The following is a 15901-nucleotide window of genomic DNA, read 5'->3' as shown; positions in this document are numbered from 1 at the left end:
CCAGAAAACTCTGATAGACACATTTTTCAGGGGAGGGAACTGAGGCTTGGGGAAATCAAGTGACTTGACCAAGGTCGCCCAGCCAGTCAGGGATGGGTGTGGGGTTCGGGCCTAGGTCTGCCTGCCTCCAGAGCTCCAGAGCCATTCCCAACATATTTTGCAGATTCCAGAACATTCCAGCGTTAGTGAAGGCCATGAGTCTAAACAGGGTCTTAGAGGGGAGGGTGTTCTGACCCTGGGGATCTGGAGCCAGCTTAGCTGTCTAGACTGTTGATCGTACCCTGGTCCGATATTCCATCCCCTGGTCCATGCTGGACTTCTCTGCAATGCCCAGGCGCCCTCGTCTCTCGTTCCCTCCTCATTTCCTGCTTTCAAACTCCGCCCCTGCCCCTCTCCCACACAGAGAGGGCTGATCTGGCATGTGAACCCACGTCTGTCCACGGTGGGACAGCAATCCCGGTTGGGGCAGCGATGCTGATGGAGGTAGTTGGTGGTGGTGACATTGGTGAGTACCTGTTACATGCTAAGCCACACACGAATTATTCATGTAAAACCGTCCCTGCGAGAGAGTTACCACTAATTCGGCCAAGTAGCTTGTCCAGACGAGGAAGTATGCAGCTGGGCTTCAAACCCGGATCTCTTTGAGCCCCACTCCGTCTGTGGCCACCTGCTACTGCCCTTGGGAGATGGCAGCCAGAGAGGAGAGGACATAGAGCTATCCGACTGTTGAACAGGTCTGAGGACTGAAGTCAGTGGCCCAAGGGACAGTGGGGAAGGAAAAAGCCGGGAATCACAGCTCAGATCTCGGCCCTGCGGTTCGCTGCGGATGACATGACATTCTTTTCTACAACAAAAGGGAAAGAGCAACATCAACCAGCCAACCAGGTGTCTCACCTGGGCCAGTTTTCTCAACTCTTACACCTCTGGGTGGCACCTGCCAACAGGTAGGTAGATTGCCCAGGCTGAGATTCATCTCCTCTTGTGCCTGGCTGGGAGTCCCCGAAAGGGAGAGAAGAGAAGGGGGGAGGATGGGTCTGCAAAAGCCCGAGGCTCTTCTCTGAATGCATTTGATGTGGGCCGGCCACCGATTCAGGAGGCAACAGCCCAAGAGCCCTCCAGAAAGATGAAACAGCTGAGTGTGGCTAAACACCAGAAAGCTGCTCTGTGGCCAGTGCCTTATTCTCAAAGAAGACATTGACCAGCTGGTTGGCCCAAACCCCTTTGCAGAAAGATCTGGAGGAAGCTGGGGCAGAGCTGAAGAGCCGAAAAGGGACTTCAGGGGTGACTGAGGTCAGCTGAGGAGGCCTCTCTTAGAAACAGGCCTGCAGCAGCTCCTAGAGAAACTGAGGCTGGACTGCAAACTTTCTAGAAGTTACAGTCCTGCAAGGCCTATAACCACCACATTCTCACGGGCCTGCTACATCTTCATGTGTAGCACTGTCCACTGCAACAGCTGCAAGCAGCCTCGCATGGGTCCTGAGAGCGGAAAACCTCAGGGGCCACAGCCCACAATCCTGTCTTGATTCTGGAATGCTCTGGTTGTGCAGGTGCTGGTGTGCAGACCTGGAGAAACCCCTACGGGGCATACCTCCTGAGCCTTCAGCTCATATGCATGTACACAGATGCACACCTGTGCACACTCACGGTCCTTCTGCACACTGGCACCCACAAACACATGAGGAGAAGAACCATCAGCTGTAAAAGGGACTCTGACAAATGGGCTTGGATGAATTTAGTAAGAAAAGCATCTGTCCCAGCACCTCTAGCCCAGTGCACACTGGCTGACACCCCACCACTATAGGGGAACCCTACTGGTCAGAGAGGGCCTCTGGAATCTTCTGTGCCTATGCCATGGCAGTCCTCAGGAAGGGAAGCCCAGTGGTGACTAAGTTCTGAGTGGGATGCACCCGGGCAGATGAGGAGGGCAAATGAGGAGGAGCTCGGGAAGGGAGAGCGAATGCCTATAGGGGGCTCAGCTAGAGGTGGTAGGGCCCAGGCCTGCTGGGGATTTGGGGTGAGGTGGAGAGAGTGTGATCAGGGAGGGGCTGCAGGAAGGAGAGGAGGGTCCCCTGAGACCTAGCTGAACCCACTTCCCAGACTGCTGGGGGCCAGATTCCTCAAACTGTGCCTTCTGGCCACACCCTGATATACCAAGAAGTAAAAACCCACAAAACTATTTCCTTGGTGCCCATAGCTCAGTTATGGATGGTCACTGCCTGTGGCTTTCACCAGATCTCCATGAAAACCTTGGTCCACACCAATACTTAGCCAGATTTGTGCCCCCTCCCCAAACACTCCAGAGGCATAGTAGACATAAGGGTGCAAGAGAGGGCGAGATTTCTGTAGGAGACAGTGCTGCTCCCCACAGGTGCACGGGTGGGTTCGGGGGCAAGAGTACATGTGGAGATCTACACCCCATGTGGCCACGTTTTTCAACACGACACATCAGGCCATACCTTCTAAATCAAACATGCTCTGTCTTCTTACCTCGACAACTAGACCTTCATGATGGTTCTATTACAAGGTTCAATTTTAGAACCTTCCCTCCCTTTCTATAGCTCTGCATAGCAGTGTGATAGCATGGGGGGGGCCCATTTGCCTGCACTCTGCTTCTTCCCCACCTCAGCGCTGTCCAATGACATGCAAGGCCTTTTGCACACACGTGTGGACTCTTGCATCCACGTGTCTAAGCTCTGTCCACACCCCTGCAGACAATGGGCCCCTGGCCTCCCCTGGGACCCGGGCCCTGCACACCTGCAGCACGGCCCACGTGACAGAAGGAATGAGGTGGGAGGTCCACGAAGACCCAGAAGCGGGGTGGGGTGTTTGCGCAGGGAAATCCAGGGTCTGGGTACCTAGAGTGGTGCAGGGGGGAGGCGGGCAGGCTCTCTCTGCCCGGCCCTCAGCGCGAAGCCGAGGAGGGCTGAACAGGGCTCTCTAAAGCACAGGGCCCGGGGCAGACCCCCTGTGACATAATGTGATATATAGATATTTGGTCTCTGCTCTGCGTTCCTGACACAGAGCTCTTAAAAACCCTCGCAATTTTCTAAGTGGGAGTGATAGGAGCGTCTTACACAGAGCTTCTAAATCCCTTGGAATTTTCTGGGTGATAGGAGGATCTTTTGTTCTAATGAGATAATTCTTGATGGGCTCCTGGGTGGGGGCCTGGTCCCCAGGAAGGCCAAACCCTGATTAGAAGCTTGGAACTTTCAGCCCCAGCCTCCAACCTCTGGTACAGAAGGAGGGGCTGGAGATGAAGCTAAAACTGATGACGCCCACGTGTCGAAGCTTCCGTAAAGATCTCTGAACTATGGAACTCGGAAAACTTCTGAGCTGGAGAACACATCCACGTGCCAGGAGGGTGACCCACCCCAACTCCGCGAGGGCAGAAACTCCTGCGCTCGGGACTCTTCCAGACCTCGCCCCACGTACCTCCTCATCTGGCTGCTCCTCGGGATCCTTTCTCATACCCTTTATAACAAGCTGGAAAATACAAGTCAGTACCTCCCTGAGTTCTAGGAGCTGCCATAGCCAGTGACGGCACCTGACGAGGGGATCCTGGAAACCCCTGATTTACAGCCAGGTGGTCAGAAGCACAGGTGACAGCTGGAGACCTTGACCGGCATCTGAAGTGGGGAGACCCCTGAACCCGTGGGGTCTGCTAACTCCAGGCTGACACCCGGCTGGGGCCTGGGGAGTTGGAGCGCTGGTCTGTGGGGGAAAGCACGGAGGACAGGCTCCGTGTCACCAGTTTGCTGCGATACCTGGCGATGATGAAGGAGAAGCACTTAGGAGGCACTCAGGAGGTGCTCTGTGCGTGAGAATCATGTCCCGCCATCATGCAGGACAGCGCACGCAATGCACCTCTACAAACTGGAAATCTCAAGTCGGCCATCGCCCGTGGAGTTGAGGGTGGCCGGGTCCTTCACAGAGCACAGCCTTGAACGCCTGCTGGAGGCTCGCCAACACGGAGGGGCTTTGAGGCAGTCCCTTGGGGCCTCACGTCCCCGTCCCAAGGGAGGCTGGCTACTCCCTTGCGGCCAAAGAAGAGTGCGGACCACAGGAAGGAACTGGGTCAAGGGTCCCCCCAGGCCACCGCAAGCCCCATGACCACAAAGGGCTCCCACAGTGCTGCCCAGAAGCCCCTCACGAATGAGGGAGCTGCTCCCCCGTGGCTAGGACTGCTCAGCTCTCAGTCGTCAGGCCTTTGGCCAGTGCCTCAGTTCAAGAGAGCCACCGCACCCAAGGCCACGTCCCCTTCCCAAGACAGCTGTATCCACCGACCAGCTGACATCAGGGCATAGTCCCGGCCTCCTCACCTCAACTCAGGACAAGTCTGGGGGAGCCATTCCAGTCTCCGAGTTCCCCACGGTCAGCTGAGGCTTTGCTGAACCTGGTGGCCAACCTCTCCACCTGGCCAGCACCCCTTCCCTCAATCCCTCCCCCAGCAGCCTCCCCTGTCCCTCCGCCTTCCTTCTGGCCTTAGAGCCACGGAGAACAAAACGGATCGGTCTTGTCCAAAGCAATGCTTTGAGCACCGGGTGTCCGCCTTAGCATCCCCGCTCTGAGCCTTCGCCAGCTAAACAGCTGCCTTCATGCGGCCATTCCTTTAGCGAAACGCTCCAGTTCTTATACGAAACCAAGCGCAGATCATTCAAGTTTGTCAACACAGACGCCGTCCAGGGTAGGGTATCGGAACCATGGGGTGATGCCTCGTGGTTCCTCCCCCGCAAGACTTATCTTCTCTTTAGGGGCCTCAAGGACCACGGTGGGCCCCTGGCCACGGGCCTTAGGATCCCCCTAACCTCCGCCCAAGTGGAGTCTTGCAGCCCTGGACTCCTGCCTTTCACTGAGATCAGCCGGGAGCATGGGCACATGCCCCCGCAGACACTCCTGCTGTTCCAGGAGGGAGCTCCCCACAGAGTGATCTACACATTCAGCTTAGGCGCTTCCAGCTGACCTCTGAGTTGACCTTGGCTCTGAGACCAGGGAACACCCCCAGCGAGGAAACATGCCCACTTCCCGGTAGATGAACACCTCCGGCTCCTTTCAGGAGGGCCCTGTGGGTGAAATTCAGGGGAACTAATGTTGGGGTACTCCTCCCCATGTGACAATTCTCCCTCTGCTGTCAACTTTGCAGGGTCTGGCCTGATTTTTATTAATGAAGCTGAGACTTTCCCTAGAGCTCCTTGAAGGTTGAGGTTTCCCATCTCGGTCCTGGTCTCTTTAAAATGAACCAAAAAACAAAAAGGGGGGGGGTTCCGGATGCTCGGAACTACATTATGGAAGGAAATGCTACCCACAAAGAACAGTAGACCCTCATCTCCCTCATTCGGGATATGATACTTCCAATAACAGAATCCAATTTGACGTTAAATTTTAGGATACCTACCCTAGACTATGAGCTCCCTAAAGGGGGAGGGGGTTGCCTTTTGCTCATCTCTGTTGCTCATCTCATCCCCATATGCTCATCCCGGGCATATGATGGGCATGTTGGAAATGCTTTCTTGTGCAGTAGGTGGCTCCCTGCAGGGACTCACGTGGAGGATGCAGCTAATGAAAGTCCCAGGGCCTTCCTCCACTCGCACCATGACCTAATCCTTACTGAGGCCGTTGGGTCTGGGACCAAAGGAAAGGGTGTAACATTTATCCCCATGACACCCCATCTTGCCGGAAACAGCTTCTTTAGATCTTTTTGGCCAGCTCAGAGCAATGAGCCACATCATGCTGATGACCCCAGATTCAAGACTCAGCTCTAGTCCCTGATGAGCACCTCCTCATTCCTGCAAACTCGTCAGTGGAGGGCCCCGTGCACCTGAGCTGAACCAATCAGTTTGGCAAGCTCAGGGTGTAGACGGCCTCCTACAGCCAGGCCGGATGTGAGAGCACTTGAGTTTGTAAACCTCTGACCTCTGCAACAGCCACCACTTCACATCTAGCCTCCGGAAGCCCGGGTATTTTGGCCAAGAGGGTTCCCACCCCCATGGGCTATGGGCACCTGAGACCCTCAGCATACTAGGGAAGGAGAAGAACCCTACCCGGGACCAGAACCACATCTCATGGGCCCCCGGGCAGGAATGTTAATCCCCATCTTCCAGGTGAGCAAAGAGCAATGGGAGGAGGTTAGACTCTCGGAACACAGAGCAGAGCCCAGCTCTTGACTCTCAATTCCCTGGGCCGAGGTGTGTCTGCTGTCCAGCCTTGCTGTCCTGACTCCCCTTCCTTAATTTCCTCCCAGAATCAGTTCTGCTCCCGCCAAACTCAGGACCCCACTGTACCCCTGGGTCTAGCCTGTAATTAAAAATCATTAAACAAGGGGCTCAGTCGTTAAGCATCTGCCTTTGGCTCGGGTCATGATCCCAGGGTCCTGGCATCGAGCCCCGCATCATTGGGTTCCCTGCTCGGCGGGAAGCTGGCTTCTCCCTCTCCCACTCCCCTTGCTTGTGTTCCCTCTCTCGCTGTGTCTCTCGCTGTCAAATAAATAAATAAAATCTTGAAAAAAATAATCAAACAATAACAATAATAAGAACAAGCCCGTTTACTGAGCCCCTTCTATGAGCCAGACACTTGAGGGCGTTATGTCATCGACATCATCACCCTGACAGAAGGTAGACGCTTTCTCCTTCTTTGCACAAGGAAACTGAGGCCCATAGAGGATGAGTCCAGGGCTCCATTTCCAGGAAGTGTCAGGCTCAGATTCAAACCCAGGTCTGTCTGAACCAGAGACCATGTGTCTAACAGCACAGGACTCGTCTCAAACAGAAGCAGCCATTGCCAAGACCCCACTCCTGGCAAGGAAGGCAGACGTGGCGACCCAGGCGATCTGCCCACGCCTCCCCGGCGACCAGCCCAGGCCAGGCCCAAGACCACAGGTGCAGGGGAGATTCTAGCACCCTGAAAACAGCCCCCACGGCCTGGCACTCTCTCTCTGTTTGAGAAGGTTCTGGGATTTCCAAGACTGGCTTTCCCCATAGGTAGCATCCCGCATGTGTGCAGCCCAGCAGCTGGCCTCTGGGAAGATGTTCAGGCAGGCTGATCATTCCCAGGAATTTATTCAGAAAGTATTAGCCGGGGGCCTAAACTATTGGCACCTTTAACATTTCACAACACGCTCTGGTCTGCACCAGCATGCACAGCCAGACTTGGAGGTTACCATGTTCAAACTGGCACCCGAAGATCACCCGGGCTAGTAAATCACAGGGCGGCGGAGTCCTGGCTTGGGTGTGGCACTGAGCCAGGTCATCGGAGAAGGATAGCTCTTGGGGGTCCAGCTGTAGCGGGGAGCTCGGGCTGGGAGAGGGGCTGGGCCATGCCCAGAGAAACAGAGCTGGGATTCAAACTTGGGTCTTCGGGCTGCTTCCACAATTACAGGATACCCACCTGCCAACCTGCTGACCCATCTCAGGGGCTCCCTCTAGAATTAGGGTTAAGAATTGATCCCCAAGGAGCAGCCAGGAGGGCTCAGCAGAGATGCAGGTCCAAAGGGGCCAGCTGAGCTCCCCCAGAGGGCTGAGGGGTAGTTCAGAAAAGGAGCTGCCTTCGAGTTCGGAGATGGAGGGTGAAGCTACCCTGGGTCAACCACAAGTGGAAATTCACTGGGACAAGTTCCCCGCCCCTTAGCCTGGCATTCAAGGTCTCCAGGGCTGGGCCCCAGCTTGCCTCTCTGCCCTTATCTCTGCCGGCTTGCCCTCCCACCAAGCCTGCACTCCTCATCTTTGAGATGATATACCACATGCATTCTCGAACAACAAGAATGCCTCCTACCGTCTCAAGGCTAATCCATGCACCTCCCATCCCGAGGGGCTAAGCTCCGAGGACAGTGCACCTCCCCATCTTTCCCAAGCAGCCCCTCCTCAGGCCTTTAGAGCACTTGTCACCTCTCCCAGCCATTTCCCACATCATCAAAATGAGGTTAAGGAAGAGAAGCAGTTACCTTTACTAGGGGCCAGACTCCCTGTCTGGCTCTCCACGATCCTTGTATCACATTATCCCACGCTCACCCTCTGAGGTGATAACCATTCTTTCCATTTGACAGATGAAGACATCGAGGCAGGAGGGCCCGCCCAAAGTCCCGCTGACAGAAGCTGGAAGCCGGCCAAGGCCCCTGACCTCTAGCCTGCTGGCCCCACCCCAGCCGAGCGAGCGCCCTCTCTTGGTCAGTTGCTGCCGGGGGGGGGGGGGGCTCCCGCTGTCTCTGGATAGGCGTTAGGGCTTGGATCATTCCATTCATTTACTCATTCAATAGAAGGCTGTTGGGTACCTTCTACCACATTCCTAGGATCTGGACCTTATTTTGAGCATTCGAAATAGAGGCAGGAAAAAGCCACCGTCTATGCTCTTGATGTGCCCCCGTCTGTTTGGGTGACCGATACACACAGAGATAAATGACCGAACAACTCGGGTGGGTGATATGCAGGGTTCTCAGACCAAAGAGAGGGAGTTTCCCACCCAGTTTGCCTAAAGATCAGAACCTGTGACAAATCGGCTGTGTTTGTAATGCACCCCCACCCCCAGCACCTGGTGTATCACCGTGCATGCAGATGGTGCTCCCATTTGGCGGCAATGGCCCTGGGAGCTCAAAGTGTCAGTGGGAGCTCTAGAATATCCATCTAGCCAGTGTGTCCAGTTGGCCATCTGGGGTGCATTTAGTTTCAACCAACACTTACAACAGTGGAAATGGCATGTAGTGGCGTGACACTTTAGGTGCCTAAAGGTCCTGGCAGGCAGATGTGGTGATGAACATACATAAGGGGCCCCTGCAGAGCCTAGCACTGTGCCTCACACCGAGAGGAACCTGAGGACTATCACTGATTCATGAGAGGGCTGTCTAGGGACACACAGTCTCGGACGGCCCCTTGAGGACCTGCTGGATGGCGCATCTTAGGGTCTTGGTATGTCTTTCATTCGTCATTCTCCCCACCTGCTAAAAATACGTGGAATTTGCCTTTCCTCCCTCCCTGGGCCCAAAGGGCCAGAATTCTTAAGGCCAACCAGAGACTTTTGAGAGGCTGCAGCAGCCAACCAGGGGAGAGTGTCCCCTCTGGATAGTGCTTCCCATTTCTCAGCCAGAGCGAGGGTCCAGAGCAAGCGCCAAAGCAAACAGCTGGGTCCCAGACCCTATGGGACCAGTCACAAGCTTTCCCTTTACCGGGTTCCAAATCCTCACCCTTGCCTGCCTCTGACCACCTGGAGTCGGGAGCTAGAGCCACTGCCAGGCAGGATGACCCAATGGATAGAAGTTTCCAGAACTGGGCCCCCCTTTACCAATTTCTTCCTCCCTGCCATTTTCCCAGGCTCTCTGCAGGCACCCATGAACTCACACCAGCAAGGGGCAGAACACTGGGGTGGTTTGGGCACCCAGGAACAAAGGCTCTCAAGAAGGAGCTAGGGTCTTAGGACCTTATGCCCTGCCCCTAGGCCCGTTCTTCCAGGGCTCTGCCCTTTGAATGGGCCATAGTTGGTCTCTAGACTCGCATCCCAGGCAGGTAGGTCATCTGTCACCCAGCTCGGGATAGAGGAGAGAGCCTGGCTGCTTCCACTGGAGTTTTCTCCAGGCCCCTCTCCCACTCTACCCTGCATTGTGGCCAGGACCGCCGGAGGTAAAGGCTTCATCCCCATCAGATGGGCCTCCTGCCTCCAGGATCAGGCCAGTTCTTGGTACCTAATGACGCATCCTAGCGCCTCCAGCAACACAACCACCATCCTGAGACAGGAGTTCCCTCTGGCACTAGCTTCTCTCTGTGTGTCTCTTTTCCAGAGTGTTTGTCCCCAGTAGTGCAGGGCCCCCCAAGTGCCTTCAGGGAGCCCACGTCCCCTCTCCCCTTTTGGCCCAGAGGCCCCTGCCCCAAGGCTCAGAGTGCTGGAGTTAGGGTCCCTGTGTGCTTGGTTGTCCCTTCCTGTGCACTTCTGGTGCCCCTTCCAGAGCTCTCCAGATCTCCACCTCTCTTCCTGCGAACCATCAAAAGATCAGTGTTTCTCACCCAGCTTAGGGCCCCAGATTCTGTCCTTCCACCCATGCGCCTGTCATTGTCCAGGGGCAAGCCTCCACTTCCCTCTTCCGCCGGGGCCTCCACTCCTATTTCCACGTGCCCTGTCCAGACCCTGCCTGCGCTCCAGACTCGCTCGCGTGCTTCCTCCGCTCCCGCGCGCATCCCAGCTCCTCCATCCCAGCCCCTATCCCCCGCCGCTGCTGCGGACAGGTCGTCTCCCACGTCCACACCCCCAGCCCATCAGGGGGCTCACCACCACCGTTCTTGTAGCAGAGGTAGGGGAAGCGCCACACGTTGGCCAGGTCCACCGCGAAGCCTATCACCGACAGCAGGAAGTCAATCTTCTTGCCCCAGGTCTCCCGGGGCTGCTCGTCGCCAGCGCCGGACGCCAGGAGACACTGGACGCCGTTGCGCTCTTTCACCACCAACAGCTCAGCGGCTTTGCGCCCTTGCACGGGCTGCTCGAGCCCCTGGTCCGCCCCGCTGTTCTCGGGCTGCACCTGCGGCTTCATCCGCGCCAGAAGCATGGGTGCGGTTGGCGAGGGGAACGTCAGCGGTACTGGGAGCACGCCGAGGCTCTGCGCGGATGAAAGGAAAAGATGCGGTCACTAAGCCATCCCGCCCAGCTTGCGCCTCTCGAGACCTCCCGGGACCTCCCGGGAGCGCGGAGACGCAGAGGCCAGCGCGCACTGGGCGGACGCGGGGTTCCCCCAAACGGGAGCGCGTCTGTTGGAAAAAATAATTGGAAACAGTGGTAGTGGCGCGCGGAACTGAGACGGAACTGAGAGGTGGAGACCGCCCTCGTCCGCCCCGTGGGTCCGGCTCGGGACCCCGCAGCGCTTCCCTCATTCGCCCGCTCCCTCTCGCCCCCAGATGGCGGGGCTGGGACACGCGGAGGCTGAGGTTTCCCAGGGGCGGGGACCCTGCCAGTGCCGTTTGCCGCCCCCTGCCCCCCAGCTCGGATCGGTGCCGCCTCCACCTGCCCCAGGAGCCTCCCGGACACTCACCCTTCTGCACTTCAAACTCGCTGCCACTCTCGCTCTGCGCTCTCAGCCGGGGCCTCCCCGGCACACCTCGGCCAGGCGGCGCGGAGGGCGCACTCACGTGTCCGGCAGCGCCCGGATCCCGGGTTCCCCGCCTGGCCGCGGTGGGCTGTGGGGCGCGGGCCGGGGCTGGGCTCCGCCGCGTGGCGCTGGGGCACAGCCCGAGGAGCGCGGGAGGCGCGGGGCGGCCGGCGGGGCGCGGGCTGGCTGGTTCTGGCCGCGCCGGGCGGGGGCCGGGCTGGTAATGTAGCCTGCGCCCCAGGTAACGCGCCGATTGCATTAAGCCCGCGCCGGGCCCGCTCCGTCTGGAGCCTGTTAGCGCTAATGGGGACTGACAGCGCGGCCGGGGCTGGGCAGGGGCGGGGGCGCGGCGCGGGCTCGGGGGGCGACTCGGGGACCCGGGCGCCCGCTCCCTTGCCAGTACGCACCGGCGCGCCAGACGCAGCTCCCGGGGGCACCGGGCTCTGACTTCCCACCACGGGAAGAGAGCGAGACGCCCAGAACTGGGGTCAGAGTCGCGTCTGAGAGGGGGCCGGGAAAAGACCAGGGAGAGCAATTGACCAGAGTCAGGACCAGCGCTGTCATCCGCCGCAGGCCACTTAAACTACCCTGCGGAGCTTCTCCATCAACAGAGCGGGAATGCTCTGCTCAGTGCCTACCTAGGCCCGCAAACCTGCTGGCTCGGAGTTGAAAGGTCACACCCCAGCCCTGACCTCCTCTGTTTGTTACACAGATTCGCGGGTGTGACTCCTGTTCCCTGAGGCTGAGAACGTTATTCATTTATCCACGCGTTCATTTACCTCCTGCTCATCTGTTCTACATATGCCTGCTATGTGACAGCCACTGTTCTAGGCTCTTGGGAGACATTCCTGCACAACTCGCTCAAAAATCCCTGACAGGGTGGACTTTACATTCTGTCTGATGGGCGGGAAAAGAAGAAGCATAATAAATAAACACATTGTACAGTGTGTGGGAAGGTGATATGTGCAAAGGGAAAAGTGAGCCTGGTAAGGGGTTGAAGGGTAGTGGGGCGGAGGGGGGATGCAGTTTGCTCAGGGAATTTGAGAAGGCAACATTTAAACAAGTAAAGGAGTGAGCCATTTGGACCTGGTATTCACGCATTCTTTCACTTGTTTGTCTGCTGGTTAATTTCTTCAGTCATTAAATGATCACCTGCTGTGTGCCTGAACAGTGCTGGCTCCTGGAACCAGGGAGATAGTTTCTGCCATCAAAGAGCTAACAGTCCAGTGTGTAAAGAGTCCATCACAACCCAATGTAGTCAGGATTGGTTTTAACTACAGGGGTATGGGAATTGGTTGGAGGCGAATCAGCAAGTAAAGGGTGGGGGCAGAGAGGTAAGCCAAGAAGGTGTCACAGAGGTGACAACCTCTAAGGGGGATGGGCAGGAATTTTGGCAAACCCAGGCATGCTGACCTTTCTGTTCTTTATAAACAGTCCAAGCTCAAACCCACTACAGGACCTTGATACTTGCCGGTTCCTCTGCCTGAGTTGTTCAGATCTTAGTTCAGTGGTCCCTTCCTGACCACTCAAATCTAAAATACACCCCCACTCTCTATCACGTCACCCTATTTTATTCCCTTCATTACATCAGTATACAGATGTATTTGTTTATTATATGTCTCCTCTTGGGTAGCATATGAGCTCCCTGAGGGCAGGGACCTTGACTGTCCTATATACCTCTGTGTTCCTAATACCTGGAACATATTAAGGCATCAGTTAGTATGGAAACCGAATGCATTCATGGTGGTGCATGAGGGTGTTGAGAACATTTTTGCCAGAGGGACCAGCACGACAAATATCTTCTGTGAAGGATGCAGAGAGGAAGGGAAAAGTGAGTGGATGGTGAGTCTGCCCTGGCCTTCTGGGGGCTGATGAGGAGAGGCAGAGGAAGGTCAGGGGCAGGACTGAACCAAAGTTTCAGGAGAGCCTAGAGTCACAGGTTCCCATCCATCAGGGTTGTCAATTTCCTTTGACCCCTGGGCTATCTTGACAAGCCTGTGAGGAGACAGGAATGAAATCATCTGTCCATTTTTCAGGTCAGGGAACTGTGGCTCTGAGGATTCAAGGGACCTGCCTGAGGTCTCACAGGTTGGAAATGACAAAGTCGAAATGAGATCCAGGTCTCCCGGCTCGCAGTCCCTGTTGCCTCCCCCAGTTGGTGGATGGAGATATTCAGAATCTCTCTAGGGATCATATTTCCCTCCTCTACTTTTACCCCCTGCCCCACCCAGCTGGTCCTGAGTCTCCCACCTCTGCACACCCCAGGAAGCCCCAGCCTTCCCCCACCCACGGCAGCATCCCCATCCCCTCACTGCAACAGCCTCCCAGCTGACCGCCTCATGTCCAGTATCTTTCCAGACGCATGATGTTCACCAGCTGCCAGAGCTCTTTCTAAAACTCGAGTCTGATCACCTCACTCTTCTTTCTCCCCCCAGAGACAACACACCAATGTGATTTCATTAATCCTGGATTTAAGGTAATTTTATTTGCTTCTTTATACTTCTCTTTATCTGCCAACTTGTCTACAATGAGCATTAGATACTTAGGCAATCAGAAAAAGATAATGCACAATTTCTTAAAATCCTCAGATCTTTTCGAGATATTATCTAAACACCTTTAGCAGTACAGACAAGATTCTGCCTGTCTATTCAATCGCATCTCTTGCTATTCTAATTCTCTCCTCATTCTCCCTACAAACCCTTTACTTGATCCAAAAATATACTTTATTCTCTTGCAACATAGGAGATACTCAATTACTAGTGGTATTCTGGATATCTTGTGCCTTTTTACACCTCTGGATTTTTAACTATGCTGTCCCCATCTTCTTGTCTACCCGGAGAACTCCTATTCATCCTTCAAAACCTCAGATGTCACCTCCACTGTAAAGCTCCCTGATAACCACCACCTCCCAACCACCTCCTTCTTTACACTGCATTGTCTATTTGTCTAGTACAGTCATCTGTGTGACTTCCTTACTAGGGACGAGGACGGTGCCCAATATATCCTGTCACATAGCTCGTGCTCTAGATATGTGTACAAAACAGAACTAGAAGAGATCTCAATCATTGGTTGGGTTTGGTGTCTTTGGTTGGGGTTGTTTATGTTGGATTCCTCCAGAAGTGGAATCTGAAACAAAGATTTGAATTCAAGTCGTTTATTTAGGAGGCAATTCCTGGAAGCACTTATATAGGAGTAGGGACGGGAGGCAAGAAAGGGAAAGGAACCAACAGAGGGGACATGAAGGAGCAGTTACAGCTGTGGGCAGCTGGTGTTCAGCCCTGTCGGGGACCTCTGGGAGACTGCATAGAGCCTGCCTCTGTTGTCCCACTCCTGGGGAAGGAAGTTGGAGTATTTATCCATTAAGTCTGTGCCCGGGGTGCTAACTTGCCAGCATTTTCAGCCTGCCTGGCTGTGTGGGCTGAGCATGTTCCAGTTGCCAGGAAAAGGCTTCTAGCTGCATCCCAGGTATTGGCGGTAGGAAGCTGGGGGTGGGGTCTGCATTGGCAGGAACAGTGTGGGCGGGGCACCGGAAGTGTTTGCTGCAGGGATGGAGGGAGGCATCCCCCCACTCCTGCACGCCAAGAGAGGGCCAATCAGCAAGCCCTGAGAGTTCCGCCTGGTGCTTTCAGAGACTTCTGGGGGACAGCAGTGGAAACACCAGGCTGGGGCTGGACTGAAGGGGAAGGCGTCTCTCTCCCTTTCTGGCCCAGACTCCCTGCCCTGCGCTCCAAGAGCCATGGGGCCATGTGGCCTCTCTCCATACCTTGCATTCTGCCCTTCCAGGTGGCCTGAGGGCAAGTGGGTGGGCAGACGGCGGGAGCATTATCAGAGCTAACTTGATCTCTGGGAAGGCGTCACTTCCACTTACGGTGGCACTTGGTGACACAGGCCATGGGCACAAGGTGATGGCTGGTGCTGTCAGTCCAGCTCTGGACATCTCCAGGCCGAAGCCAAGACCCTGACACACAAACGATACGCGCTGGAAGACACCTGGAGTCCAAGGGGCTGGGGTACTGGAGATGTCTTGAGGATACTATCAGAACCTGTGCCTTCATTGCCCTGATGGGGGAACTATGGCCAGAGAAGAGGAGAGGTTTGCCTGTAGATTTCCTCCCTCCTTCCTCTCTCCTCCCTCCCTCCCTCTCTCCCTCCCTCTCTCCCTCACTTCCTCCCTCTTTCTTTCTCTTTCTTCCTCTCTTTCTTCCTTTCTTTCTCTCTCCCTTTCTTTCTTTCTTCCTTTCTTTTTCTTTCTTTTTTCTTTTCTTTTCTTTTCTTTTCTTTCTTTCTTTCTTTTTTTCTTTTTCTTTTTTCTTTTCTTTTCCCTTCTTTCTTTTTCTTTCTTTCTTTTCTTTCTTTCATTTTCTTTCTTTCTTTCCTTCTTTCTTTCTCCCTTTCTTTCCCAGGGCATTAGACCTATGTCCTTGTAGCTGACCTGCCCTGGGGTCATCAGTCACTGATACAACTTTTGCATTTACGTATTGCATTTACAGATAGCATAAAACCCCTCAATAAAAGACCCCCATAGGCTGAACATCCCCTGCAAAAGCCCCCTGGTCCTCGAGGCTTCCAGCTTACCCAGAGGTGGCTCAGGCCTTAGATTCTTCTCTGCCAAGCTCTTACCCCAACGGACCACAATCAGGCGCTGGCATTAAAGAACATCCAATCATCGTTGACCTGCACATTCACATCCTCTGCCTGGGTCCAACTACAGACTGCACGTCTCTACACGGGTGATAAAAAGTGCCTGGAACTTACTGTGTCCAAAATCAAATTCCTAAGCTCCCCTTCCTGGCCTCCCCACAGACGTGCTCCTCCTGGTTCTCACTCATTCCGGGTGATAGCATCTTC

The 15901-nt window shown here is 55.3% G+C and overlaps 1 protein-coding gene across 2 annotated transcripts in view; it reads right to left on the bottom strand.

Moving 5' to 3' along the window:
* Positions 1–14990, bottom strand: part of SLC6A2 (solute carrier family 6 member 2) — a 47753-nt gene extending 32763 nt beyond the window's left edge. The window contains exons 1-3 of one of the 2 annotated variants that reach the window (XM_088027115.1): positions 14922–14990; positions 12206–12208; positions 10243–10567 (exon numbers count right to left, since the gene is read on the bottom strand). In XM_088027115.1, the coding sequence (XP_087883241.1) occupies positions 10243–10567; positions 12206–12208; positions 14922–14990 (397 nt within the window). Of the gene's footprint in view, positions 1–10242; positions 10568–11049; positions 11313–12205; positions 12209–14921 lie in introns of those variants that run through there. The other variant, XM_028096519.2, reaches the window with a different exon arrangement.
* Positions 14991–15901: the final 911 nt, after the last annotated feature.

The sequence above is a fragment of the Eumetopias jubatus genome, unplaced genomic scaffold, assembly GCF_037043125.1.
Source record: "Eumetopias jubatus isolate StellerSeaLion01/CBP00866 unplaced genomic scaffold, mEumJub1_p1.0 scaffold_10, whole genome shotgun sequence".
NCBI lineage: Eukaryota > Metazoa > Chordata > Mammalia > Carnivora > Otariidae > Eumetopias > Eumetopias jubatus.
The sequence above is the reverse complement of the archived record's forward strand: the minus strand, read 5'-3'. Positions and strand labels throughout refer to the sequence as shown.